At 49.8% G+C, this 27216-nt stretch overlaps 2 protein-coding genes across 2 annotated transcripts; both read right to left on the bottom strand.

Annotated features, from left to right (window-relative positions):
• Positions 1 to 397: 397 nt before the first annotated feature.
• On the bottom strand, positions 398 to 5960 carry HMCES (5-hydroxymethylcytosine binding, ES cell specific). Its single transcript, XM_040591608.1, has 6 exons — positions 5735 to 5960; positions 3808 to 3951; positions 3334 to 3453; positions 2595 to 2755; positions 1943 to 2132; positions 398 to 1533 (listed from the first exon to the last, which is right to left on the bottom strand). Exons 1-6 carry the CDS (start codon positions 5915 to 5917, stop codon positions 1327 to 1329), a joined length of 1005 nt encoding a protein of 334 aa, XP_040447542.1. The 5' UTR covers positions 5918 to 5960; the 3' UTR covers positions 398 to 1326.
• Positions 5961 to 6050: 90 nt separating this feature from the next.
• COPG1 (COPI coat complex subunit gamma 1) lies at positions 6051 to 26910 on the bottom strand. The gene is made up of 24 exons (XM_040591607.1): positions 26777 to 26910; positions 23782 to 23834; positions 22901 to 22981; positions 22726 to 22797; positions 21833 to 21912; positions 20869 to 20944; positions 20621 to 20713; positions 20222 to 20308; positions 19913 to 20070; positions 19154 to 19287; positions 18282 to 18349; positions 17338 to 17526; positions 16759 to 16854; positions 15122 to 15365; positions 14680 to 14755; positions 14229 to 14332; positions 13996 to 14121; positions 13486 to 13554; positions 12980 to 13122; positions 11473 to 11644; positions 10377 to 10474; positions 8148 to 8286; positions 7104 to 7202; positions 6051 to 6491 (listed from the first exon to the last, which is right to left on the bottom strand). Exons 1-24 carry the CDS (start codon positions 26811 to 26813, stop codon positions 6361 to 6363), a joined length of 2625 nt encoding a protein of 874 aa, XP_040447541.1. The 5' UTR covers positions 26814 to 26910; the 3' UTR covers positions 6051 to 6360.
• Between the last annotated feature and the right edge of the window lie 306 nt (positions 26911 to 27216).

A 27216-nucleotide genomic window follows, 5' to 3' on the forward strand; every position in this document is an offset into this window, starting at 1 on the left:
TGGGCTCATCTGCCTCTGTGGCACATGAGGGGTTCAGAGACAGATACAGCTCCGAGAGCACTCAGGTCTCCCCAGGTACCCATTCTGCGGCTCCTGCCCCAGCTCCACCGTCCCCCCCCCTCGGGGATGGGCACCGGCTACAGTCACCCCTGCAGCTCCCCAGGGACAGATCGTTTGAGAGGAACCCCAAATTAAATCCCTGGGGAATATTTCCACTGGCAAATGGAAATGCTCCAGCACCATGGCCCTGCCAGTACCCTGATAGCCCAGCGGTGGGTAGCTGATCTCCGTTTCAGCAGATGGAGGAGATTCAAACTCTGCCTGCGAAACAGGAGCAACCGGGCTGCGGTGTGGGCAAGGGGGACACAGACATGCACATGAACAAGGGCACTATACATCAACCAGTTAATTTCATTTTATTGTTTCCAGTACAAATGAAGTACTGCCTTCCAGCAAGGGTCCCACCATGAAAGGCTTTTGGTCTGTAACATCTGGCTCTGTTTACAAAATCCCTGACCTCAAAAACAACCGCCCTGTGCTGTTCTGCAATGGCACTTTGGTTATCTGGGCTTTAATGACTGACCTTTATGAACAAGGCAGAGTGCATCCCTCCACAGATCAAGAAAATCCTCTCTTAAGTCTTCAAATCCCATTAACAAAATGATTGTACAAGCAACGTGACCAAGACGTGCTGTCCCATCCTGCTGCCCATAGGAAAACCCAAGCAAAGTCCGGTTCCTCTGAGGGGCTGCTTAAACATCTCCCTGTTTAGGAGCCACAAATGCACATGGTAATGCTGGTGCCGAGTGGGATGACTCTTGGCAAATCTTCCCAGCCTGGGGTTTCCTCCTGGTATTTATTGCATATTCCTCTGTACTGCAGCCATCTTCTGAGGGCAAGAGTATTAGAAAGGAATTTGTACAAGATCAATACAGAATTAAGTGGAAAAGAGGTAACAGTTTAGTACCAAAAAAAAGGGAAAAGAAAAGAAAACAGAAGGAGACACGAACTATGAACACTGTCAGAAGGCAGAAGCTACTCCTCCTTGCAGGCTAAGATGCTTCTCTGGGCTTTATCTTTGCTTGGCACGAATGACTAGCAGGGAGGGAGGCCAGCAGGTTATATTCACTCCCATCAGCACAAGACCAAACCAAAAGCTTTAAAGACAAACACGAACCTTTAACAAAACACAAAGAACAGAGGAAACAAAACCTGAAAAGCTTGGGGAATCTCAATACCAGCCTGCAGAGCCTTCCAAAAAAACATTCTTCATTCTGCTTAGGAAAACCAGGAGGAAAAAGGATGGCCAGCCATCCCAGCTGGTGCCTAAACCTTGCGCTTCTTCACAGCTGGCTCTCCCTCCTTCCTCAGCCACTGCTGCAGGATATCTGCACTAGTTTTCTTGGGTGAAGGGCTGTGGATGAACTGACTTGTCCACCTGGGCAAATCATTTTCTTTCTTCTGGGGAGAGCCTTCCTGGGAGTTTTTTAACCAGTCCAGCATCACCTTGCTGCCTGGGGTGGCTTTGACCTCCTAGAGAGACAAAAGACAGAGTGAGAGAAGTCAGAAGCACGGCAAGAGCAGGGCAGGTGGGTGACTGAGAGCTGGTCTGGAGCGGGATGCAGAGGCTGGAGCAATGGCCCTGCCTGCAATCAGGCACATCTGCGGGAGGTTCCCTGGGCTGCTGTGAACAGGCTTGTTCCAAGCCCCATTTCACATGGAATTTGCCTCATTTGGCAGAGAAATCCTGGCACAGGGTAAGTTTATTTCTGGAAGCGGAGAGAAAGGAATCTGTTAAGGGCTTCTGCACTTCAGCATCAAGCGCAGGCATGCCCTGCAGACGCTGCCTGCTGCTGCCCTCCTGCAACCTGGCAGCACCATCCCCACTCATGTGGCCACACAGGGACCTCATGTAGCCAAGCTCTCCCCTGCCAGCACTCACCTTGGCTCCCAGCTCAATGGGTGCGAGACATTCAGGTGCATTGTTCCGGACACTGTTGACGAAGGTGGACACTGGGTGGAAAACTATGTTCTCTGTGGGCTGGATGAGTTTAACAGCTTCTTGGGTTGGCACTTCAGCAAAGTCCAGCCATTTCCTGATGGCCTCATCCCCATCCAGGATGGCTGGCATCCTAGGGGACAAGACAGTTGGAGACTAAGCCCAGCACCAATACGGCAGAGTGGGGCAGCAAAAGCCAGGTTTGTAAGCTAGCAAGGAGGTAGCAGCTTGTGGGGAAGCAAACAGGATGGAAAACTGAAGCAGCAAGATGCTCTTCCACAAGGCAGAGCGCACATCCACTTCACCCAGGTAGCTGTTTTGCTGGAAGAGACAGAGGGGCTGACTGCCAGGCCCTGGTCAGGTGGAGTGTGATCCAACTCTGCTGCTTGCCAGAGGCACAGAGATGGTAATTTATGGAAAGGGCATGAGCCGGTGACCTGATACAAGCCAGTAACGTTGTAATGTTTTTCTACAAGGGCATCAGGAGTAGGCAGGGCTCCCCCCTGCCTGCATGATGCCAGACTGGTGTTCACAGGCGCAGCTTTCCTCCCTTGCCCTGCCACCACCCTGCAGCCCCTTGCCCACTCTCACTCACCTGTGATGGATGAAGCTCACATCCTTGGAGGCATCCACAGTGATAATGGTGTAAGTGTATAGCATTTCTCCTCCCGCTGGTGGCTCCCAGCAGTCGAAAATCCCAGCCATGGTGAGCAACCTCCATCCTCTCCACTCCTCATCTCCCTCCTTCCCCTCAGCCTGCAGGAGAGAGGCCCCATCACCCTGGTCAGTGCCAGCCCATGGGCAGCTGAAGCATCACAGACTTGTGAGTGCCACGGCAGGTCAACAACTCAGATCTAAGTCATGAACTGAATTAATTTGAGGGCTTTCCAGGAGTCCTCAAATTAGTCCAGCTAATTTGACGTAACTCCAGGAGAGTTACTTCATCTTCCCACAAGCAAGCCAGCACCCTCCTCCCCTTCTGAACATCCCAACTGCTGACTCAGCCGAAAGAAAGAGGTAGCGAAACTCCCAGCCCAGTCCCCTGTGAGACACATTGCCCAGCCATGCAAATATCTGGCACGTGGGGAGCAGTGAGCGTGACGGTGGGGATGCTGTGGCACAGCTTATAGTCAGGAGACCGCAGTGGCAGGGACCAGCGGCCACAGAGGGATGCCAGGGCGCAGAGCCCACCGCAGAACACAGCCCCGTCAGGAAACAGAGACTCCCCGAGATGGGCACAGCTGGAGGGAAGGGGGCTTTTCCCAGGGCAGCTGGAGGGAGCAGGGGCTCAGGAGCTGGGCACCCACGTTCAGCCACGGCCAGGGACTCCATACCACAGCATCCTTGGTCTGGGGGAAGTAAATGAAATATGGCTGCTTCCTCCCACTGCACTGCTGCCACTCGTAGAAGCCATCCGCCAGGACCACGCAGCGCTTGCCTTTGAGGAGAGCACCCTGGGGGAGAGAAAGCACAAGTGAGCAGTGAACAGCAGCCTCGGGCAGCCTGCAAGGGAGGACGGGGACTCCTGGGACCATCTAGCCCACTCGCTCCCTCTTGGGGCTCCCCTAAACTGCCCTGCAGGGTGCACAAATGCCGCCGCTACCAGTACTGTGATAAAAGATGAGCTTCACCAGCAATAACTTTTTGAGTTCTTCTATTTTAATGAAATCTGCCTGCTCTGCAGTACAGGGACTTACTCCCCTGGGCAGCAGGTACTGTGACTAGTACTTGCTAGGGAGATGCTTTGGCTCTGGTTTTGCCAGCTACAAGATCTCTCTAAGCTGGACACAAAGGTAAGAGCAACTCACCTTGTAGGAGGACTTCTTCAGCATGGTATCACTGCGGCAGTTGGAGGTATTAAACTGCATTTTGGAGGGGTCGTCCTTTTTGAACCAGGAGGGGATCAGGCCCCAGCGCATGTCCATGAGGACCCGCTCGGAGGAGTCTGCATCCTTTCGAATGAAACAGAGAAACACCTCGGGTCAGAGCCACATCTCAAGGACCATGAGCATCTCCACCCCTTAAGAGAGGGGCTTCACAGAGCCCTGTGGATGCGGCTTCTCCCCCTGCAAAGGGGAACATGCTGGCATCTCTGCCAAGAGCTGAGCTGGGACTCGCAACCCCTCCAACACCAAACCTGCCTCTGCTCTTCTGCAGGGCTGCCACTCACAAACCAGCAGAAATAACCACTACTTGTAACACTTCACATATTCTAAACAGCTTGCTTGTAAGAATTAATCTCCAGTAGAAAGCACAAGAATATTTTGCAGGAACAACTAACTAATAAATAAACATTTCAGTGAGGCTCGCCCGACAACTCTTGGAGGAAAAAACATGGTTTTTCTTCCATAGGAAGGGCCTGGATGCGCGAGTTCCCCAGCTCCTGAGCAAACAGTCACGTCAGGCTGGTGTTACGGTCCTCAAAACTTCCCTCTTTACAGCGAGTGTCCCAAAGGGTGTAAACCTCACCTTCATTTTAATAACGTGATTTCTGCTGACCTGGTTCACTTTCACTCCTTGTGCTTTGCATATCATCTGCCTTCGGACAATGGAAATGGCTTGTGGCTTTCACTTCTCCCCCAGCTTGCTCTCACTTTCCGTCCGTAAGCTGCCAGCCCCAGCAGCACACAGCTGGGTGAGCAAGGCCCCGGGGGGCATCTGCTCCCAAAGAACTGCAGTAGATACACACATATATACCTACCATAGGCGTGTGTGTATAAGTAGATATATATATGGATGTGTATGTGCCCAGTTTTGTGAAGTCTTCCAAAGCCTCCCACAGATCTTGGGAGGCAAAAAAGGGCACCTCACACTGTACCTGCATCCCAACAACTTCAACGGAGGTGGACAACTGAGCAGGCATCTGCCTGTGACCTGTATGACGCTCCCAGCCCTGCATTCCTCTGCTCCAAGAGCTGCTCTCGGGGGGGATGTGGGACCCCAAGGCAGGAAAGGAGGGTATGAAGGCTAACGGAATCGCCCATGGCACTCCAGCATGGCCCCACTGAGGTGTCCCGGCTGCTCAGTGCAGCAGCTCCTCTCACTGCCCCGTGGGCCAGGGGAGGAAGAGCAGGGGGAGCCCAGACCGGTGTGTTCCAACTCAGCACGCCCAGCTTCACCCCACTGAACAGGAACGAGCAGCACCTCCCTGGGCACCTGCTTACACAGAAACCAAACAAGGTGCAGAAACAGTTGTACAGGCTGCTCCGGTTTTCTGAGAAAGGTCTGGCGAGGCTTAAAATTAGCCGGGATAACGGTCACCACAGGTGTATGGTTATTTTACAACTCTGAAGCAGATTTTTTTTCCTCTGCTCTCCCCTACCAATGCAACCTGAACACACCATGCAGTGTTATGAAATGGAAAAAAAAAATCCTCAGGGAGGCAGAATGAAACGAGCAGAGCAGTTATAGACACTTAGGAAACAAATTCTACCAGAGTTAATCACTTATGTATGATTTTTTTGCAGAAAATATAAGGCTATGCTGGAAGTACGGTACCGATTCCCCACCCTCTTCTGGAACACGCAAATACTAACGAGAGGCGGCATCTGTGCAATTAGAAAATTCAACACCCGCCCCGTACCCTGAGCAAGGAGAAGCCCAAGCAGCCGTTACAACGCAGACCGGTACCACGCCACCGCGGGAGGCCCAACCCCGTCCCGTCCCAGAACTGAAGCCCCAGGACACCCGGCTGCCCCTTTCGGTTTGCGAAGCGCGGGGAGGGGAGGGCGGTACCTGCTGGAGGTGCCGGCGGGAGAGCAGCACCGGGCCGCTGGACTGCGGGCCCTTGTTGTACGAGGGCCGGTACCGCTCCGCCCGCACCCACTCGGGCTGCCGCCGCTGGCCCCGGCGGTCGCGGTAGGCGCAGGCCCGGCGGAGGTTGTCGGCGCCCAGGGAGCAGGCCGTGCGGCCGCACATCCCGCCGGCTCGGCTCGGCTCGGCTCGGCCCGGCGCTCCGCCCCGGCGGGGAAGTGGCTACGGGCAGGGGCGGGCCGTGGGGCGGGGCGGCCCCCGGGAGCGGAACGCTTCGCCCTCCCCCAGACAGGCCGGCAACGGTACGAGATGGTTTTATTTGAACGACATAAAAAGGACAAGGGAGCGGCGGTCACGGTCACGGGCTGGTGGCGCCTGCCCGCCGCGGCGACAGCTGGGCACCCGCTGGGAAACGCTCCAGCGCGGCGACAAGGCGCTTCGTAAAACCAGGCCCTAAACGCACGGTTATTTTATGGACAGAGCCCCGGACACGCTGTACTGCAGAGGACACAAAAGCTGCTGTAGTGAATGTGATCCCTATACTGCTGCCAGAGAAAGAAGCGTCGCCCGCGGGGGCTCGGGGGCAGGACAGTCCTGGAAAAGGCGGTTTAGCCGACAGAGGCCATGATCACATCCACAGGGAGCTCCTCTCCGCTACGGGCAGTGACCTGCATCGTCACGGTGTCGGTCAGGACGAGACGAGACCGTACCAGGAGGTCATGGCCACCCCGGAACACACCTGGAAGGGAGAGCGGGAGGAAGGAGTGAGCATGTTGCAGGCCACCCTCTCCCGCAAGCTTAAAAACATGACTACTACTGTTTGGCAAGGGCAGGTTTCCCCAGGCAGTCCAGCAAATCCCCAGCACTGGGCCAGAAGAGACCCTCAGGCAGCGCATTTCCCATTGGTTATCACGTACCTGGGGCTCTTGCTACTGGGCAAATCACAAAAGCAAAACTTAAACGCCAGCTGAGAAGAGATCCAGGCACGACCCTCCTTCAGTGACCACCAGTCACTTGCCCGAGAGCTCCATTTTGCCAGGCAAAGGTGCCGTACTTTCCTCTGCAGGCTCACTCTGAACCAGGAGGCCACAGGTCACGAAGACAGCAAATTCCACCCAGCTGAGCCTCGGGGTGATCCCAGCCAACATCCCCCCGTCACAGCACCCTCGCTGATCCCCGACACCAGCTGCTGCACACTTGTGGAGACAGAAGCCATGGAGGAACACGCCTCCAAATCCTACCCAGAGCACAGCGGGCTCCATCAGAAACTCCTGCCCTGATTTTTAACAGGCAGCTCTGTGTGACCTCCCAAAGAGCTGCTCCTCCGGCAGAGGCCTCACCCACAGCTTACCTGCCAGGTACAGCGTGTGGGAGTTCTTGTTATCTGGCACTTTATCCGATCGCTCACAGGGCTGCATACCCAGGAACTTCACAATATTACTAACTGCCTCTGTTAAGAAAAAAATAAAATGGGCTCCATGTCACAGGTATCTTAACAGAGACACACAGAGAGCATCTAAAGGTGACTCACGCCCTCCTTACATGTTAGGGTTCATGTTCCTGGTCCCAAGGGACACAGCATTGGCCAGTATTGTGGTTTTGGAGGCCACGAGGGAGGCAAAGGCAATGCACAAAAACCCCACCGCCACACGGCGGTTCCGTTAACTGTTGCAGCAAAGGTGCAACAGAAAGAGGAGGGTGAATGAGTCAGACAACGGAAGCAGGAGAATGCAGCTGACTGCGCACTAACTGTGCGGCCCTGACAGCCTGCTTCTTTCTCTGGGGACAGCTGCAGAAGGAAGGAGACATCTTGCAGGTGACACAGGTCTTCAGGAGGAATTTGAAAAGGCTGAGGGAGGGTATTACAAATCCCGAGGGGCTGCACAAGGAAGCACAGCGATGGTTACAGGACAAGGACACCCTTCTAAGCCATCAAAGGGACTGGGTTTCTGCAGCTTACTCAGGAAAAATAAAAGGACTCTAAAACATCATGGAAGAGAAGAGGGCTTACACCATGAGCCTGCCCATCAACCTGATGTTTTTTGCTCTTTGAATCTTTCCTTACTGGTCTCAAAAAGGAAAGTGGGAGCTCACAGCTGAACGACAGTCTGTCTGCTTAGGAAGGTAGAGTATGAGAGCAAAGCAAGATGTTCTCTTGCTTCATGATCCAGCCTGGTCTCCACAGGGCCCAGAATGCTCGTTGGGTTTTTTGAAACCTCAGCTTGTTATCACGGTAACTGTAGCTCTGTATTTAACAGCTGTGGTGAAATAGCTTGTGAAGGGTTTTGCCCCATTAGCCTTTCTGTGAGAGATCTAAAGTGAGCCAGACTGTGCCTCCAGACTCTGCCTGCTGGAGGGAATGTTAAGAGCTCTGCTCGGCTCAACAACCCCTTACCTTCAAGGGTTTTAATTGCAGATAAAGTGAAGGTCTCTTCCTTTTCATACTCGTCACCCACTTCATCCCAGGCTGCTCCAAAGTTTGGCTTCAGAACTCGCTGGATGTGATCAGCCACTGTTACCTCCAGGTCTTCAAGCTGGTGGCAGAAGAGGTTCAAGTGAAACATGGTTATTTTTAACCCTGCTCTCTCCGAAGTGAACTTTAGACTGGATTCCCTGAGATCAGGTGAATGTAGGAGACAGCCTCCACTTCCACTCGTGGATACCTCAGAACAAGTCCTGCCCCTTCTGGTCAAGCAACTGCTAGGCCTGGCAAAGCCACTGGTCATGTCATTTCCAGTGTTTACAAAGCAGGTTCCCATTCTAAGCACAGCCCTTGGCCTGACAGAGATCAAAGCACTGGAGAAACATACAAAACAAAGGAAAAAACCAAAAGCTAAGAAATAGCTGCTTGTGCTCACGCAGATGCCGCATTTGATTCCCTGGAACGTTTATAAGCTTGTATTTTGCCTTTCTGGCTTATGGTTTTGCAGACTGGTAAAGTACAGTGAGACACTGTCAGACAGTTGCTATCGCCTAACGCGACACGCCAGGTTAGCTGAACTGCTGCTTTGACTAGATCTGTGCAAAGCAGAACTGAGCTTGCCCCTCCAGAGCATGTATCGTGGGGCAGTCAGTGCCAGAGCCGGCTGGACACCAGCCTGCATTCATTTCAGCAATCACTGCAGGAAAGAATCTCCTCCTGATTCTGGTTGAAACACATGGAAGAGCTTGTTTAAATATCACTCAAATGCCCTGATGACTGGTGAGAAGCAGAGAGAGGGGTTAACCTTGCACATTCCATCAGGAAAAACCCTCCCCACTCCTTCTGGGAGGAAGCTGTGTCCTCAGTGACTCACTGCACAGCAGTGCCTCAAATCGGATTCAAAGCAGTGACAGGCAATCCATAGCAAACAGCCTCTGGAGCTAACAGGGCAAGCTGAGTTTGTGCCACAACATCCCTTTCTCTCCGGAGAGTAAGCACCACCCTCTGTGAACCAGCCTCAGTTTCTGACCAAGCATAAGTACAGCTTCTTGCTTTATGGTAAAACAGCCTGCCCTGGAAACAGCAGAGCCTGGAAGAGAGGCACTTCTGCAGCATCGGTGCTTTCATCGGTCTTGGTGCTGGAGAGGGAAAAGCCCCACCACCCTGGCTTCAGCTGGGACAGAGTTAATTTTCAGTAGCTGGTACAGCGCTGTGTTCTGGATTTAGTGTGACAATAATACTGATAATACACTGACAGTTTCAGTTGTTGGTAAGCAATTTATTGTAAGTCAGGGACTTCCCAGTTTCTCAGGCCCTGCCAGTGAGAAGGCTGGAGGGGCACAAGAAGCTGGGAGGGGACACGGCCAGGACAGCTCATCCCAACGAGCCAAAGGGACATTCCATACCATAGAACATCATGCTCAGTGTATAAACTGGGGTGGTTGGCTGGGGCCTGCCGATCACTGCTTGGGGACTGGCTGGACATCGGTCAGCAGGTGGTGAGCAATTGTATTGTGCATGACCTGGGGCTTGTTTGGTTTGGCTTTTCCTTTTGGATTTCATTCCTCTCTCCCCTTTTCATTACAGTTGTGATTACTATTATTATTTTATTTTAATTATTAAATCGTTCTTATCTCAACCCACAAGTTTTACTTTTTCCCTCGAATCTCCTCCCCATGCCTTCCTGTTGGGGGGAGTGAGTGAGGGGCTGTGAGGTACTTAGCTGCCAGCTGAGGTTAAACCATGATGCCCACCTTCCCCAGAGCAAGAACAAGGCCAGCAATCTCCCTGTATCAGGCAAGCCACTAGGCAATTAACTGTGCCACCATGAAGAGCAACTCATGGAGAACAAAAGATGTCCAAAGGCCCTCTGTCTCCACAAGCCTGACCATGCAATTGCTAGAGCCCATAAGGGCACAGCCAGCCAAGCCTGGAGGACACACCATGGCCTCCCAAAACATAGGTATCCTGCACAGTCAGGTGTCTGCCAGATATTCCAAACAAGGCAAAGCAAGCTCCGCAAACCCACATCTGCATCCCGGGACAGACACGACAGAGATGGCAAGAACCTCCTCTTCACATAATACTGCCCACATCAGCGCCAGTGGTCACATCACTTGCTCGCAGGGATCTAAGTACAGATCACAAAACCCCTCAAAATGACAGCATTTTCCATGATCAGGTACACGCCCAGCTCCTTACCACATACTCGTCCTCGTAACCCTCGTCGTCTGTCTCACCCGTGTTCGGATCACAGTCCTTGACAGTGAACTTCATCATGCAGCTGAAGGTACAGGCCACTGGAGGCAGGGGAGGCAAAGGCAAATCTCACATTACCACAGATCCGCACTCCCCAGTGGCAGGACTGGGCTGGGAGATCTGGGTTCTCCCTGCCATTGTCAGCAGTACAGGCTTAGCCAGTGACCTAGAGAGGGCTCTCCCACAGTTTCTGTCTCTCAAGGACAAGGTATTTATTTTTAATATTAAGGCTAGCAAACAGTGATAAAGATAGGCTCATGATGGTTGTACCAGACCATAATCCTCAGATCAAATGCTATTACTGATGAACCTCAAGTTGTGTTGGGAATACTAACTAAACATGGCCCACTAGTGCCTTGTAAAGAGGCAAGATCCTTATCTAGGGATCGGTTCATGCGCCTCTGGCATGAAACCACCCTGCACTGCAACACAGCAGCTGATTAATACCACTCGGCTGGGAGAGGAAGTGATGACTCACCCCTAAGAAGATGGGCACTGCTGGGTGAACAGCAGCAACACACACAGGTGCACAGTCCCAGAACACAAACGAGGGAAACCAAAGCACAGGTAAGGCCCGGTTCATGTTCTGGACAGTGACAAATGAGGGGATGTTCAGTTCAAATAGACATCCCTGAAATTCTAGCAGTTTCTCTGAAATATGCATTTGCTACTCAAAGCAGCTGGGCACTCACAGCACTTTACCAAAGTACCAGCTCCTCACATACTAACACAAAGAACCGACATGCTAAAGGACATGCCAGGGTGCATGGAAGATAACTCAGCAGAGTGCTGAATACTTATCTGCCAGCTCTCATTGCCTGACTCGTCAATGCTACAGCACAAGGGAACGGGGAGAGGAGAAGGGACGCCTGACATCCCCCGAACAGCAGAGAGAAGTCATGCTCAGCATCACTCACGGCTGCACCCACACACAGCTATAAATATCTGGCTAGGATGCAAGGTAGAATCTGTGGGGGTGAGCAATACAGTACACTTAATTTGGAGAATGTCAGGAAAACACAGAGGGCAAACTGTTTACCTGCTGTTGGATCCTCTTCAGACAGTGCCACCAGCGTGTAGCAGGTACCCGGCTGGTTGTACACCAGGGTTTTGGCAGGTACGTAGCCAATGACCTCATATCCCTCTGTTGGCTCCATCTGCACCGTGACATTCTCCAGGATCTGATCGTTCAGGGTGTTTGTGCAGTCAAACTAAACAGGGAAGCAGAAAGCAGCAACAGCTTGAAGCTGCTCACTATAGATCTAATAGCAGACTCGCTTTAGGCAGAGCGGGAGTGTGGTGTCAACTTACGAACCCCTAGTCTTTGTGTTTCAGCAGGGCACCCTGCTATCAGCTGGCTAGTCATAGGGCTTGTCTGTTCCAGGTTACTCACAGAGCAACTGTGACTAAAACCTACTCATTTAAATGCTTTAGGGGAGAAACTAAAACCCTGCAGGGGACTCCAGTGCTCCAGCAAACTGTTTTGCTTGGTTTGTTTGGTTTTTAAAGGAAACAACACTTACAATGAACGAGCACACAACTACCCGAGGCCTGCCTTCTGCAACTCAGGCAGAAGCACAAATTCAGCGAGGGCAGGGATGTGTCAGCTTCTGCCTGTTTCAGGTCACCAGTTAGTATGGAAATTTTTCCTCTAACTGTACTTTGCCCTTTCTCCCTGGATGGTAATTTCCAGGTTAACTCTTTGCTGTATGGAAATTGAGTACTGCGCTGCCTACACTTCACTGGACGCTATAGGGAACAGTGCCCCACAGCAGATGGGAAGATGATCCTTTGCAAGTTTCAGCAAGCTTGATTGTTTCAGCAAGTCTAAACTTGCTGATCAGACTTTGCTCCAGCTGCAATCACAAGTCACTTAACCTCACACAATTGTATCTGGTAGACGGACAACAGAAACAAAGATCAGCCCCTACGAGGACTGCGTACGCAGTTCTGAGCTTTTGAGGAAGGAGCTGGCTAATGACAAAACACTGCTGTTCACAAGCTATTGTAAGACTCATTGTGCCTTGAACTCCCCGAGGACCAAAGATGCTGCCACACCAATCCTAGTATCTCACATGTAGCAGCAGGGCAGTACAGCCAAGGCCAAGACATACGGAAAAAAGCATGTGTACTACACAAGCTAAAACAAGATGTAGGGGATGAAGAGTTCTCCCCCACTACGTCCCTTTCCTGGGTACCCTCTTCAGTGTTTCAGTAAACTTCACTCTTTTATGCCCAAACCACAAGCCTGGGGACCGTGAGGAAAGAACACAGCTCATCCTGCCAGCTGCTCAGTGAGAACAGCCCCATCTAGTGCCTTGCTTGTTTTATTTGGACTACGTGTAAGCACCATTTAGCCACACACACAGGCTCCCTAATTAATTTTTTCTGGGGCTCTGCTGCCCTGGATGAGAAACTAAGGACTCCTCACTGCAGTGACGTGCTCTGCACACAGATATCCCCGAGCTTCTTCCCAGTGGAGCTTTTAACTGGTCAGGAGCTTATTTTCCAATCATCTTTCAGCACCACATGCCACAGCTACCCACCTGGAACACCATGTGGCTGACAAAGGTGTGCTTGGTGCAACGAACCACGTACTCTGTCTCCAGCTCCGTCAGGGCAACAGGCTCTGGGGAAGACTTGAAGAGCGGGCCCAGTCCCCGAAACTCTGGGATCGCCCCCAGTTGCTCTGAAACAGAGGACACAGAAACCATTGCCTTCCCCACCTCATAGGAACGTGTTAGCAGTTTCAGAGCCCTCATTTAAGCTGCCAGAAGCTGCTGCAGTATGGAACTGTCCATCAAAAATCCATAAGGATTCAATAGGGACTTTCAAAATTAAAGGCAGAGTCATGCTGTGTCCAGATCTATCGCGAGACAGAAAGAACAGGACTGCAGGCATGCCTGCCCACCTTCCCTGGAAAGTTGGGAGGGAGCCCATGTCACTTTATGAAAGCAGATGGGAAAAAGCCAGAGGGGCTAAGGCAGGCTCAGCAAGCAGTTGCTATGTTGTTCTCACACACAGGCATAGGAGAGGCCTTGTATCAGTTCACCTTGGAATATTTCTTGCCGTGTCGCTGCCACCTTCTCTGGCTGTTTGACTACAGCAACAGGAGCATTTTCTGCAAAACAGAAAGAAAACACACTCACGCCACAAACCCAACAAAAGATTTGAAGGTGAAGAGTAAGTAGTAACTAAATAAGAAAACAGATTGATGTCTGGAGAGGAATTTGTCTAAGGAAGGAAATGAGGAAAGCTCGTTTCTCATCTTGCTATGGACTAGACACCCATATTTAGTTTCCTAAACACCTTTGCAACTGCAGCAGCTCCAGTGAGGATTACCAACTATTACTATTATTAGCAGTTGTACTAAACTGAAACACTAACGTGGGAGCAACCAGATTTGCTGGCCTTAGTCTTTGCAGAAGATGTAATCCCACAAAATTCAAACAGGATGGAGCTCAGCAATTCCCAGCAGCCCTAGTGTAGTCTGTTGTCTGAGGGCTGAGCTGCAAGGGAATTACTAGCAGTTTTGACCAGCATTTAGGGGACTGTTCCTCACCTGCTCTTTGCTCGATGATAGGAGCTGTTGCCAAAGGAACAGATTTCAAGTCAAAGGGTTTCTCGGAGGGCTCCAGGGTGTACTGATGCAGAGCCCTCTCCAGGCCAGGGATAGACACCGTCAAACCTGGGGACAGAAGGGACAAGTCACTGAAACCACAGATAATACCAGCTCTTTGTCACTCATTAAACCAGGAAAGAGATGAGACTTGTTTTGAGGACTTCCTGCATTACCATTCAGGATGTAGCCAGCATTGAGGGCTTTCTGCTTCTGCTCCAGAACATTCAGGTAGAAGGTGGCTCTGTCTCTCACTTCGTTGTCGTCATCCATCACACACCTGAGAGGAAAAAGCAGAAAACTTTCTTCAGTGCAAGGCAGCAGAGTCCATGCAAATGCATCCAGGTGACTAAGACACCTTACGGGGCCAGAAAGAACATGCCAATAGGAGACAACCAGCAGTCTACTAGTAATTGGTTTAGAAAAACAATTATCTGCCACACTTGGATTCTGTCCACTTTGTGGTGCTGAATCCAGTGGCGATCCCATCACAGGATCCCAGGTACCCACTGTACCTTTTCAGGCCCACAGCTGGAAGAGACTAGACATGCATGGGGATGCTAACAAGCTCTCAAGCAAACAGGGTTTTTCATCCAGGATGTTGAAAACCTCTGAGGTACAACCCACCTTTTCAGTAACACCAAGATACTAGGTAACATCTCCTCATTCTGGGCTCCAAACTTGGCCAGGGCGCTTACAGCACCTGTAGTACAAGTCATGAAAACAGAATTAGAAAGCAAAGAAATCAGTTGAAGTTTCCTCCATTTCCTGGCCTTGATGAAATGCCACGTGAGAGATGCTAGCACTAGTAAAGCATTACTGTGACTAGAAAGAGGCAGATGTATTACAGCAAAGTGCCTGCAAAGCTCCTCTGTCTAGTTTTAGTCGTTGCATCTCCCTCCCCGTTTCTCAGCTGCAGGCTACCTCTTCCATCAATACTACTGCAGGATCTTTGCTGTGTAAAAAGATCTGCTCAGAACAAGGGTGAATCACAAAAGCAAAGGTGTTCATACACTATTTCCTTGGAGATCTGCCATAGGGTAGACAGCCTTCCAGGTCTGTCTCTTACCTGCCCGGACTTCTTCATGCTCTAGGACAACCCTGTTATAGATGAAACGAATGTATTTGGAGGGGTTGTTGGTTTTGGGCCCTTCCTGCCCCAAGAGGTGGAGGATACGAGTGGCCAGCACGGTGAACTCGCAGTCCTCAATGAATTCGCAGAGATGAGACAGGCCTGTCTCTTTGCTCTCCGAGTTCTCCTCAATGATGCTGATGATGCAGTCCACGATAGCTCGCTTGTATTCAAAGCCACCCTAAGGAGCAAAAGGGAACTGCTCAGCTGGCAATCTCAAAGTATTTTAGAGACTCTGAACTAGCCAGACAGGAAAGACTTTTCTTCAAAAAGGTCGCTCACACTCAGCGCTCTTAATCTGTGTTTGAAAGGAGAAAGGCAGTAATGCTGTCCCCACTTTTGACCCCCTTTACACCCAGAGGGCCAGCTAACAGTCAAGCTCTCTTGCCAACTCCCTTCAGAATGGCCGCAGTGAAGGAAAAAACAAGTCCTAAAGAGGGTAAAAGAATGCATCTGCCTGAAGGGTTTACATCTCCTTCAAAATCCTCTGCTACCAGAATTAGTGCATAAAAACAACCATATGGGAGGAGAAAAAGCCCAACTCTCTCCCCTTTAGCACCAGACATCTGAGGATGAATCACAAGAGAAATATATTAAGGATCATATTTGCCACAGCAGGACCCAGCAAATAGGCCCATTAGTGTGGGAAGACAGGCAATCAGTATCTTCCCAGGTACACCCCATAACCTGACATGCTGTTGATGCTTGGTTATCTTCAGACATTATTTCCTAGTGTCCTCAATACACACCAGGGGATTAAATTGCACACTATTCTCTGCCAATTACATGTGCAGTGCTGGGCATTTGGGGGGATCCTTCTGGAGCTACTTTTGGTTAAAAAAAAGCTTTAGAACAAAATGGTTCGAACTACAAAACCCCATTCAAAATGATACCATCCACCCACAGAAAATCTGGGAAAGGAGAATAGTCCATTTTTCACAGGAGCAAAATGAGATGCTCTGGTTTGTTCCCAAATGAGAGGCTGTAATTGGCAGAAAGTGATGTCAGAGCAAGCAGTGGGGCCAGCTGTGTTGCAGGCATGTTAGCTCATTTAGAAACGGCCTCAGCAAACCTCTGTAAAGCTGTCTTTCTGCAATTTATGTCTGACTGAATGCAGAGAATGATTATAGGTACTCGTGATGCCTTCATCACCACACCACAGAGAACAGAACAAAAGTGGTCCTGTGTCATCAATAAATAGGTTGCTATAGAATCTTTGTGTACAAGACAAAACTTCTTGGAATTTGCTGTCAAAGTATAAAAGAAAGCTGGTTCAAATGTGAAACACACATGGACTGCCAACAGATCTGCTGCTGCCTGCATTTGCTTTGAGAGTTAATAAACCCCCAGAAAACTAAAAGAATGAAAACCACATTAAAAATATGCCTGGCAGTATGCGTATAACTGTTGTGCCCAGCTGGCCATTTCTGCCAGTTAGACTGCAAGCCTTTTAGAGAGAGGCTCCCACTGCACAGCACTATCAGTAAAAGCTTGACTCTCACAGGGGTCACCATGCAGTCCTGCAGTTCATGCATACAAACAAGGAACAAAAAGTAGTTGTCCTGCAAACTTACCTCTTCCCGAAGCATAGTGAAGAGAAAGTTCATGAGGACGGCATGTTTGCGAGGGTATTTCTGACACAGTGCATTGATAGCCTGCACCACTACAACCTGGAGGAAAAGGGGGGCAGGTGAAAAAAGGATTCAGTGTCACCAGGCGGGGGGGGGGTGAGGTGGGGAAGGTTGACTTGTGTTAATTTTGTGCTGGTCCCTAGCCTGGAAACTACAGTTTCGCCTTTACTTATCCAAAAAACCACAGTTCCAGGAGGTACAATCCTACAAACTGGGGGAGACTGCTCTTCATGCACTGGCCAGCCCCTAGCAAAAGCCCACACCAACTGGGAAGAAGAAAAAGATTTAATTCTCAAAGGGTGTCTTCCCAGAAGAGAGCACGTGACTTTGGAGCTGAGCGCTGTACAACCAAGGCATGGCTTAGGCCAACAGCCTCAGATTCTTTCTCTTCCCTGAAAATATTCTGCAGCCCAGCTCCTGGGAACAGCTCCATGCAAGTTCCAGACTGCACACACAAACATGGACAAAGGCCAAGGGCTTTCTTCAGGAACCTGCATGTTCCTCCTCCTCCCACTTCCTTACTTTGAACTCATCTGAGATTTCTGACATGAAAGAGGAGATCTGCTTCATGAGCCGGTCAATGCTGCTCTCACTGCCAGTTTTCAGCAGTGTGGTGATGGCCAGGGTGGCTATGCTGCGGTTGGAGTCTGTCACAAGGTTCTCCAGGTCTAGATTACAGGCAGTCACAGCAGATGGGTGCTTCATGGCCACCTAGAGCAGAGAAGGAAGAGTAGAAATCACTCAATAGATGCAGAAGGTCCAGCTGGCAAAACTCACTCAGTCTTGTAAGCTCTCACTCCCTCCTGTAAAAATAAATGATTGTACATGTGGGTCATCTCAGACAAACAACTAATCTGAGGTTGAAGTAACAAGCTGTTTCTTCCTGCAGAATTGCATCTCTTGCTGGAAGAGAAGCAGTAGTAATAAACGATCTTTTACTACTTTTAACTCTCTCATTCTCCTCTTTATATTAAGAAAAGAAAGCTATGAACTCCCAATAAAAATTCAGCAAGCCTAGCTCTGCAGAACAGCTTTGTGGGTGGAAGCACAGCAGTTACCAGACACTGCCATCCTGTCTTTTTCTTTTTTTAGAGTTTACAAGGTCAAAGGAAAAGCTGGAGCAAAGATTGCCACGGAACAGGCAAGAAGCAGCATCAAGGTTTGATCCCTGTTTTACAAGGAGCTCCTTCACCATGGGAAGCTCAAAAGGGAAAGTAGTAACACATAAGACCAGTGACACACTTACAGAGACCTGTGAAAATGATTGCTTTAGGTGTTCTTTTTTCCTTCTTAAAGTGTTCTTTGAGGTTTTATTCCACTCAGACACCAATGAAATATAAAGCTGTAGCTCACAGTAGAGGTTATTCACAGAAAATCATCACATAATCTGCCCCCCTTTCTCTTCTGAAGTCTGCACCTCCCTGCACATGAGAAACTATTACAGCTCCCAAGAGGCTGGCTCCTACCTTGTTGAGGGTACGGACGGCTGCGTATCTCAGCGCTGCTTTTGGGGAGCTGCAGAACAGCTGCAAAACTGCAAGGAGGGAAAACCAACAAAGGCAGATGTTTAGGCAATCTATTATTGAGAAGTGTTTCATACCTAAAGCAAGAGCTTAAATGAAGAGACAGCTGCAAGCACAAGGTAACTAGAAGAATGCTTAAAAAACAACTGTGAATTTACCAGATTCCTCCCTCCCTCCCTGTATTCTCCTTTGCCACACACCCCTGCTGACAATGAGCTCTTACCCACCTCCCTCTTCTTCCATGGTGCTGCTATCCTTCACTCTTCTTCAAAGCCGATTTCATCACCTTGTCATTTTTTCTACTAAGTCAATTTGAACTGCTGTTCTCCATTTCTATGCAAACTCTGTTCCTTTCCCAGGGCTGGCCCATGAAGGGTACTCTCCCCGTGCAAAGAGGTGACACACAGCCTCCCTACCTGACAACAGTCCCAGCTCAGAAGAACCTTTGGACCGGACTGAGCTGGGAAGGCAGGACCCCAATACCTTGGCTTTTTGCACAGTTACACTCTAAAGCAGGAAGATTTATCAGTTAGAACTCAGCTTTGTTTCCCAGGAGAGAGGAGGGAAAAAAAAAAAAAAAAAAAAAAAAAGAGACCCCTCCAGTAACCCACACTTGAACACACCAGGCAAAAACCTTTACAGGAGAAAAGCTTCTCACACATATCACAGGCTTTCAGCATCAGCATAAAGCAAAAAACGGTATGGCAGTACTACAAGCCTGAAACTACACAAGGTCCTGTTTCTTGGGGTCATCAGGAGATGTTACCACTGCAGGTCCATAATTCCCTCGCCACTGCTGTGAGCTCCACATTTACCTGAGACAGCTGGAGCCAGCTCTTTGGCAGTGCAGTTGGGCAGGTTAACGATGGCAGATGCTGCTTCATAGACCACCATCTCGTGCTTGTTTCTTAGGCAGCTCTCGATGAAGTCAAACAGGGGGCTATCATGGCTAAGGGACAAAAAACCCCACAAGAATGAATTCAAACAAGGGTGCTAACAACATTAAGAATCCAACAGCAGAAATGGGCAGGTCCCATAGCCCTTGGAAAGGTAAAAGTGGCCATAAATCCACTGTCCCCAGATTATGCAGTGGTCACGATACTGTACTTCCAGCATGCAGGGGCTAGAATTCAGGCTACCTTCTGAGAAGACTCCCTCTGCCTTACAGGCTAAAGAGAATCTCCCTTAGACCTCACACATCAAGAGCTTACTGTACACACCAGAAGACTTATCCACTAGGAAGCCACGCTGCATACAGGGTAGCCAAAGAATTACAGAAGACAGAGAAAATGAAGTAGAGTATCTCAGTAAAGAACACCTATGCAAAACAGTCCAGAGAAACCAGAAAGTATTCAGTGTGCAAGCACACAACTCATAGAAGCCAGCTCGTAACAACCATGAAAGCATCCTGTATTTTCTCTGCTGCTTTCATCCAACGGCAAGAGGGTAGAAGCTGCATGCTGCTCTTCAAAGACAGAAATAATTGCCCTCATGAGACGGTAAGTGAGTCTGCAAGAGGAAATGGAAGCAGAACCTGAGGAAATTCTTCCAGCAGGGCAAAGGAGATGTCTCACCTGCCAGCCTCTTCCTCCAGCAGCTTGCTGGCTACTCGAATCATCATGCAGTAGGCAAATGGTGACTTGAGGCCGTGGCGCGTGAACTTGCTGAGCATCTTGTTGACTGCCAGGCGGTCATTCTTCCGCACATGGTAAAGCAAGCCCAGAGCATGATACTGCACAGGGAAAGAGATCGTCACAAACCCATGGAGTGCTCTTTCCACTTTTATGCCCTCTGTTGCCCAGAGGTGGCTGGCTGAGCTCTAGCATTTTTCTCCACTCCCAGCTGCTGCTTGCTGTTCCCTGTGTCAGCAGCGGGTTTCCTACCTGCACCATGATATTGTCACTGGAAGCTGCCTCCTGAGCCTCGTTCACCCAGCGTTTTACCACATCATAACTGGTCTTCAGCAGGTGCTGTGGGGAGATCAAGCCACGGACGACCCATAAGAAAAGGACGGAGGAAGCTTTGGGAATCACGGCTCATATTAAGAAGCAATGAGCCTTCCCCGCGAGGGTGCTGGTGGCAGCAACGTACTGAAGAGCATGCAGAGACCTGCCCGTGACGGCTGCGGCCTCAAGAGGTCGATCATCGCCTACGAACTCAGTACTAGTCCCTCAGTTCACAAAGAACAGCAACAATGAAACCCTGAAACTGTTCAGTCCCACCACAGATAACTGCTTCCCAGCTTTACTGTCCCTCAGGCCCACCCTGCAGGGAGTACGTACCAAGGAGGACACCAGAGCAGAGCTGGATACACTTGGCACTTTGTCAACAATTGCCTGCTTCATGTAACGCTCAATGGCCTGCAACATGGTACTCTGCAGGGAGAGGGAAACAACAGCTGACACAGAAAGGCTGTCAGGAGTGTGAAAAGGGAGATGCAAGGCATGAAAAGCAAAGTGGAAGGTGGGATGGAGTGAAGTAGGGAAAGATGAAGGGCCTAGGGCTGCCCCAAGGGAAAAGCAGCACTTACATCAGTGATTTGACAGAGTGCTCTCACAGCAGGGCCTCGGTAATTGTCATCCTTCCCAGTCATGTCTTTGGTTAAGCTGGTTGAAAACAGGAAGCTCTCAGTACTGCACTGCTGAGCCAGCAGCTCTCAGGTACACGCAGTGCACACAGAGCAGCAGGCAGCCAGCACCACAGCTGAATGCCAAGCAGGCAACTGCAGGTGTCAGGAAAGTCCCACCAGGATGGGAAGGCAGGAGGAAAAGATCAGTACTCAGGTTCCAAGCCCTGTATGGGCTCCTGATCACCAATCAAGACCGGAGCACACACATGTACCCCGCTAAGGCATCTGCCTTCCTCAGTGAATGCTCATTCCTGCCCTTTCCCCAGGGCATCTATGAGTGGATGGGAGTTCATCACATTGCAGCACTTGGGACTGTCTTCTGTCTGCTGCATGGCCTTGGCCCTCAGCACACCCTATACCCTCAGGCTCCTGTCTCCCCCCACCAGCCTTTTAGTGGGATGATCAGAAATTCAGGAATGACTCACAGAGGGAATCCTGTTCCCTGGTGAAGTTGCATCCTGTGCTGCTACAGGAGCAGTAAAGCCTTGTCTACCTGTTGAAAGTCTTGGGAATTAATGCCAGAAGTCTTCAAAATTCTTCAAGGCATTCAGACAGGAAAGTAGGAGTTAATGAACCAGTCTTTTGCAAAAGGGCAAAAGATCAGCAGTGCTGCCATATCACATAACCAAAAGGGACAACCCAAACACCCACGAGCATGGGATATAGGGACACAGCGCATTTCACGTACATCACTAGGAGTTCAATGTCTGTATTCTAATGGCCTCTTTTAAAGGAAAATCTTTTCCTCACCAAGGACATTCCCTATCCTCACCCTACTTAAGGACTACAACTATCTTCAAGAGGTTGAACAAGCCCTTCTGGAGGACACGTGAATATAACAGTAAAGAAAATTGAAGTGACTGACCTGCTAGTAACAATGATTACATCTTCTGCAATAGAAGACATCTCTTTGATAGTCAGGTAACACATCCTACGAAGAGTTGGCTGACAAGGAAAGAGGGAAGACAGACATCAGCTGAGAGGATAGGAAGAGATCTCAGTTTTCCCTGCTTCCATGATTTTATTGTGAAGATCAAGAACCTGACACCTTCAGAGGGCCCCAGTGCCTTAGCGTAAAAGATGTACAAAACCCATGTTGATTAACAAAATGCCTCTTCCTCTTCTCTATCTGTCAATCTTAGAGTGAAGCCGCAGAGATACCAGATTTACGTGGATCTAGTTTCATCTTTCACTTGTCACTTGAACAAGGAGAAAAAGCTTGAAATCATTAGCTGAAGGCACCCTGCTGCTTCAAAAACAAGAAAGCAAGCAATTTATACTCCTGAGTCTGGGAATCTCTACACTGGTCTCATGATTTTAATGCCCTGTGGTTTAGGGGACAACTAGCGATGGTATTACTGCTGTGGGTAGGTACTAATTCCTGAACTCCTCCAGGACACACAGTTATTGACTCTCAGCAGGAAGCAGGATCTTTTAAAGCCGGACACAAAGCATAGTATATTCTAGCTGATTATATGCTTGATCTGTGCCTAGCACAGTCTCAAGAGGCAAAGAGCAACTCAGAAGGAGGAATCTGTCTCAAAATCAGAGGTTGCTTCAGTTAAGCTGCTACAAGGTCTGGGAAGGGCTAGGAAGCTGATCTCTGTTTCTAAACTTTCAGCCTACTCTTCCCACTCAGATCAGGTAGCTCCAGGCAGGACAGAAAAGCTGACTGTATAAAAATGCATGCCTCAAGCTTGACATTTGTCTAGCTTGTCCCACTAGATAAATAGAGCAGAAAACAACAAGCAGACTTACATCATTGGACTGAAAGAGTTTGGTCATAGCAAAGAAGGATTCGGTAGCTTCCATGACACCAAGGTGCTCCCCCTAGAAGATGTTTGGAAAGGAAGGAAGGAAATACCAATTATCACCACCAGCTTTGGACCTGCGGCACGTGTCTCTGTATAGGTGTAAGTTTTCTCTCCGTTACCTGGTTTATGAGATACAGGATCTTGGTGAGGATGTGAGCACATTTTCGTGGATTTATGGGAGTCTCATTAAACACCCGAGCCTGGAAACAAAGCACAGATAAGGATGCTGACAACAACACCTCCTCACAAACACTGTCCTGTCTGGTCTTGGCCACCAATACGAACACCACATTGTGAGCAAGGTATGGCAAGGTTCTTAATGACTTTGGATCAGATTACCCCTTAATTCCTGTTAAACATGGAATCCTTTTTAAACAGCTGGTTCTACAGTCTGGGATCACAAATCCAAGTGCAATTAAGGTTTAAAGGCCAAATCCTCATCACACTTTCACCCACACAAGTCTGGATTGTATGCTAGCTAAAACACTACTCTTCTGACAGAGGTATGAAAGCTCTTGCAAGGCTAAGGGGAGTCAACACCATTCACAACGTCGCAAGCAAACAGGTAACACTGAAACAACACCGTCTGGGGATTGAGTTTACCTGCTGTTGAACAGAAAGGCATTTTTTCAGAGCGAATTCAGACTACTCAATAACTACTGACACCCTACCCATTAACTTCGTCATCTACAAGACATTTGGGGTGTTCAAGGCCCATTTTCCAACTTTCTCGTTTGAAGGTGAGCTTTCCCAGGTAATTTTATTCATTTTATTACTATTTATATTCACAGTCTCTAATTTGTCACAGAGACCATTTCAACCTCCTTCCTTCCTCCCTCCAACAATAAAATAAGAACCAATGGGAGTGTTCCCATTTTTTCAGAGCTAGACAGACTTTAATAAACCCCCACTTCCTTGCTGAATTTCTTCAGTGACCTACTCAAGAAAGGGAGAGACTATCCAGAAAGGGGTACACAAAGGAGATCATCTGAGCATTTACCTCTTGCAAGACTGCACTCTTCTCCAGGTGCTGGAATGGGTTGGAACCCCCACCTGCAAAAGAAAGGAAATAAAAGTCTTTCCAGGAATAGTGCTACGGGAAAGCGACTTTCTAACTACGCCCATCCTTCAAAAACAGACCGAGCATTTTGGGCTAACTTTTTTCATGAACACCAAGCAACCAGAGCTCGCTCTTTTAAGTAATATTAATTGGATGTCTTCATAGCAGTTAGGGAAGAGCAGACACAACATTCTTCAGTTTGCCATCCCCTCCAGAAGTAACTAGCCATAAGCCGAGGTAGACTGATTAGCTGTAAAGTAACTGTGCTCCACTGTTATCCCCAAAGACCTATTTCCAGCCCCTGGGCTGGAGGCTTGCTGACAGTTAGAGCATCAATAAGACAGGCCTAGAAACAAAAGCTCAGACAAAAAGAAGTATCGCTTGCCAGACTGTTGAGTCAGGAGTGCTTTATCCCTCCCTTATAAACCAATCAGGAATCCACCAGTAAAGTATTTTTGGCTCTATCACTAATTAATAGAACAAGACAGCAGACTAGAGAGTCTGGACACAGAGTAACTTTCATTGTTCCACTTAACAGAATAAATTATATTAAATAATTAAACCCCTCACCAATTAAGGATGAAATAATCAGAGGGAAAAGCAGTATCATACTGCACGGTCTCTATTAGCTCGCCTCCTAAGCATTTGTGAGCTGCAGCTTTTCAAAAGCTGCCAGTTATTGATAAGCAGGCTTTAATTAGTACCTATGTTCAATCTGGCCCTGGGACAAAACGGAACAGAGCTGGAAATGGCTGCAATGTTTAACAAGCCTGATCTGCTAGAGAGCCCAGCTCCTGGGCCCAGCTCCGATCTGACCTGGGCTTGAAGCATCCTATGCTGGTGCCAGAAGCCTTTGCAAGGGTAACCCTTACACTTCAAGGCAAGCACATCTGCACTCTGGCTCCTTCCTGGTTCATAAACTGGCCTTCTCTGGCTCAGGAATTTGCAAATGCAGTAGATGGCTGAAAAAACACAGACTCTTATGTGGGGTTGAGGAGAGAAGAAAACAAGGGAAAAGAACAAAACTAACATCTCTAGTATGAACCAGTTCTAGTACGAGCATGTGAACACGTTCCAAAAAACCTGCCCGGTAAAACAGTATTTCCCATGGCCCAGCAAAACTACAATCCCTAAATCAGCTATGAATAAGGGAGCATTGCTGCTTCATCTTTCATAGTACTAAGGAGCTTGAAATACATCGTACATGATGTCTCAGTCTGGTCTCTAAGCATTCTTCCATCAGTGGAGGAGAAAGACGCAGGGAAGACAGAAGCTGTGTGTTCAGAAGGCTCCTAGTATTGGATGACTAACAACAATTCATACTGATTTGCAGAAAAACAGTCACTGACCAAGCAAGGATCTCATAATTTTATGCCCAAAATAACATCTCAAAGTGCATTTCTGAGAGCCGCTGGAAGCTGCTCATCTAAGGCTACGTAAACCACCCATGAAAATCAGAGTCACAGAAGCCAATTAAGCAGACACACTTATCTTAACAAGATGACCATCCTGTTGGCCTTTACATGGAAAAGATGGGTATACAAGGCCTGTAAATTCAGGGGTGATGCACTGCACCTAATACTAAGAAAAACTCAAGCTATACATTTTGGACATAAACACAATCCATGGGAGAAAGGCAGGTGCAGTAAATGCTAGGAATCTTCATTTGAGACAGAAGCAATAGGATGAGAAATAGATGTAATAGCAAAGAAAAAATGCTGGGAAGCACGCAAGCAGCAGTGGCAGAAAGAACAAACACTGTGAGCTCTGAGTATGAACAAAGTCAACAAATCAGCACCACAATACAAGGAAGTGCATCTCCTGCCAGCCTTGGCCATAAGTAATGCCAACACCTTGAAGTGTGTGGCAGGTGCAAATGAAGAATAGCCCCAAAAATGAAAGCCAAGAGCAATTCCCCTCCAACAGTTGCCTCACTAAATTCTCTGCTTATCAGGATGTCACTGGAGGCTTTGAACAAGGGAAAGAAGGGCAAAGCATTTAATGCATATTAAAATAAAAAGCAAGCACAGTCCACAGAGCAACCACTAAGATTTACACCGAATGAATTCACTTCAGGACACACCGATTCATTACGCAGAACAAGGCACACAGAAAGCTTCACAGGAGGATGAAAAAGATACCACAAGGCACAACCATGAAAGCAAACACTATCATAGCTAGCCTCAATTCCACACCACATAAAATATCTACCTCTTCCTTACTACCCAGGCCTAAAGTTTTGAAAGGTCAGGCAACCACTTGGTGTTTTTTAGGTGCTCTCAGCCTTTCAGATCCACTGAAAGTGGAAGTGATCTTGTTGGAACAGCAGACCACGTGTGCCAGAAAAAATACCAGAAACTACAAATTGGATTCTACCCTGCTTTAGCACCTGGTTTGAGAGTTGGGTAACTGTGAACAGGGCGAATATGCTCAATATTTAGTCTCAGACTCCACACCTGGTGGTGCAGCGGGCGACCTCGGTGTGCTGTGCCAAAACAACTGGTTTAGCCCCTGGATGCAGCAGGGAGAGGACAGCAGCAGGCTGCTCCAGTGCTTCCACCGTGCTTCACACTGCACCCCGGTGCGCGCCAGCCAGCCCCTGCTGCAAAGCTGGTACCCAGTGTCCCCTCATGGCTCCCTCGGGGGCCTCCCCCCGCAGCTGCCCCCCCCTTCCCCACGGGAGGGGTCTCCCCCCACAACCCCCCTTCCCCACGGGAGGGGTCTCCCCCCCCAGCCCCCCCTTCCCCAAGGGAGGGGGTCTCCCCCCGCAGCCCCCCTTCCCCAAGGGAGGGGGTCTCCCCCCGCAGCCCCCCTTCCCCACGGGAGGGGTCTCCCCCCGCAGCCCCCCTTCCCCACGGGAGGGGTCTCCCCCCGCAGCTCCCCTTCCCCACGGGAGGGCCCCCCACCCACGCAGAGCCCCGCGGCCTCCCCTCACCCGACTCCTCGTCCTTCTTGTCGAACTTCTTCAGCATGGTGCTGCCAAGCGGCCCCTAGGTGAGGCCCTCCCCGCCCCGTGGCAGTCCCAGTCCCGGTCCCGGTCCCGGTGCCGGTGCCGGTGCCAGCCCGCCCCTTCCTGCTCCCCGCCCCTTCCTGCCAGCCTGTCACTGCCGCCGCCGCCCGCCGCACTGCGCAGGCGCGGCCCCGCCCGCCCTGACGTGGCTCTCGGTGACTGACAGGAGGAGAGGGCGGGACCGATTGGGAAGGGCGCGGCCTGATTGGCGGGGGGGTGGTGGGGCTAGGAGTGGGGCTGGGGGCGGTGAGGCTGGGCGGCACGGGGGGGCATTGGGCTTGGGGCAGTATTCACAGTGGGGCTGGGGAGCACGGGGCCTGGGGGCGGCACTGGCATTGGGGGGGGCTGGGGTTGGGGGCGGCACT

This window comes from Falco naumanni, chromosome 4 (assembly GCF_017639655.2).
Source record: "Falco naumanni isolate bFalNau1 chromosome 4, bFalNau1.pat, whole genome shotgun sequence".
NCBI classification, from domain to species: Eukaryota; Metazoa; Chordata; class Aves; order Falconiformes; family Falconidae; genus Falco; species Falco naumanni.

Bases quoted from the DNA above. Each gene is read 5' to 3' on its own strand.
- COPG1 (XM_040591607.1), bottom strand. From the start codon at position 26,813: ATGCTGAAGAAGTTCGACAAGAAGGACGAGGAGTCGG. The intron at 20,714-20,868 runs GTAAGTGCTGCT...CTCTCCCTGCAG, and splicing joins CACTCTGTCAAATCACTGAT to AGTACCATGTTGCAGGCCAT. The intron at 6,492-7,103 runs GTAAGCTGTGGG...TCTCCCTTCCAG, and splicing joins CCACACGCTGTACCTGGCAG to GTGTGTTCCGGGGTGGCCAT.
- HMCES (XM_040591608.1), bottom strand. From the start codon at position 5,917: ATGTGCGGCCGCACGGCCTGCTCCCTGGGCGCCGACAACCTCCGCCGG. The intron at 3,454-3,807 runs GTGAGTTGCTCT...TCTCTCCCCCAG, and splicing joins TGAAGAAGTCCTCCTACAAG to GGTGCTCTCCTCAAAGGCAA. The intron at 1,534-1,942 runs GTGAGTGCTGGC...TTGTCTCTCTAG, and splicing joins CCATTGAGCTGGGAGCCAAG to GAGGTCAAAGCCACCCCAGG.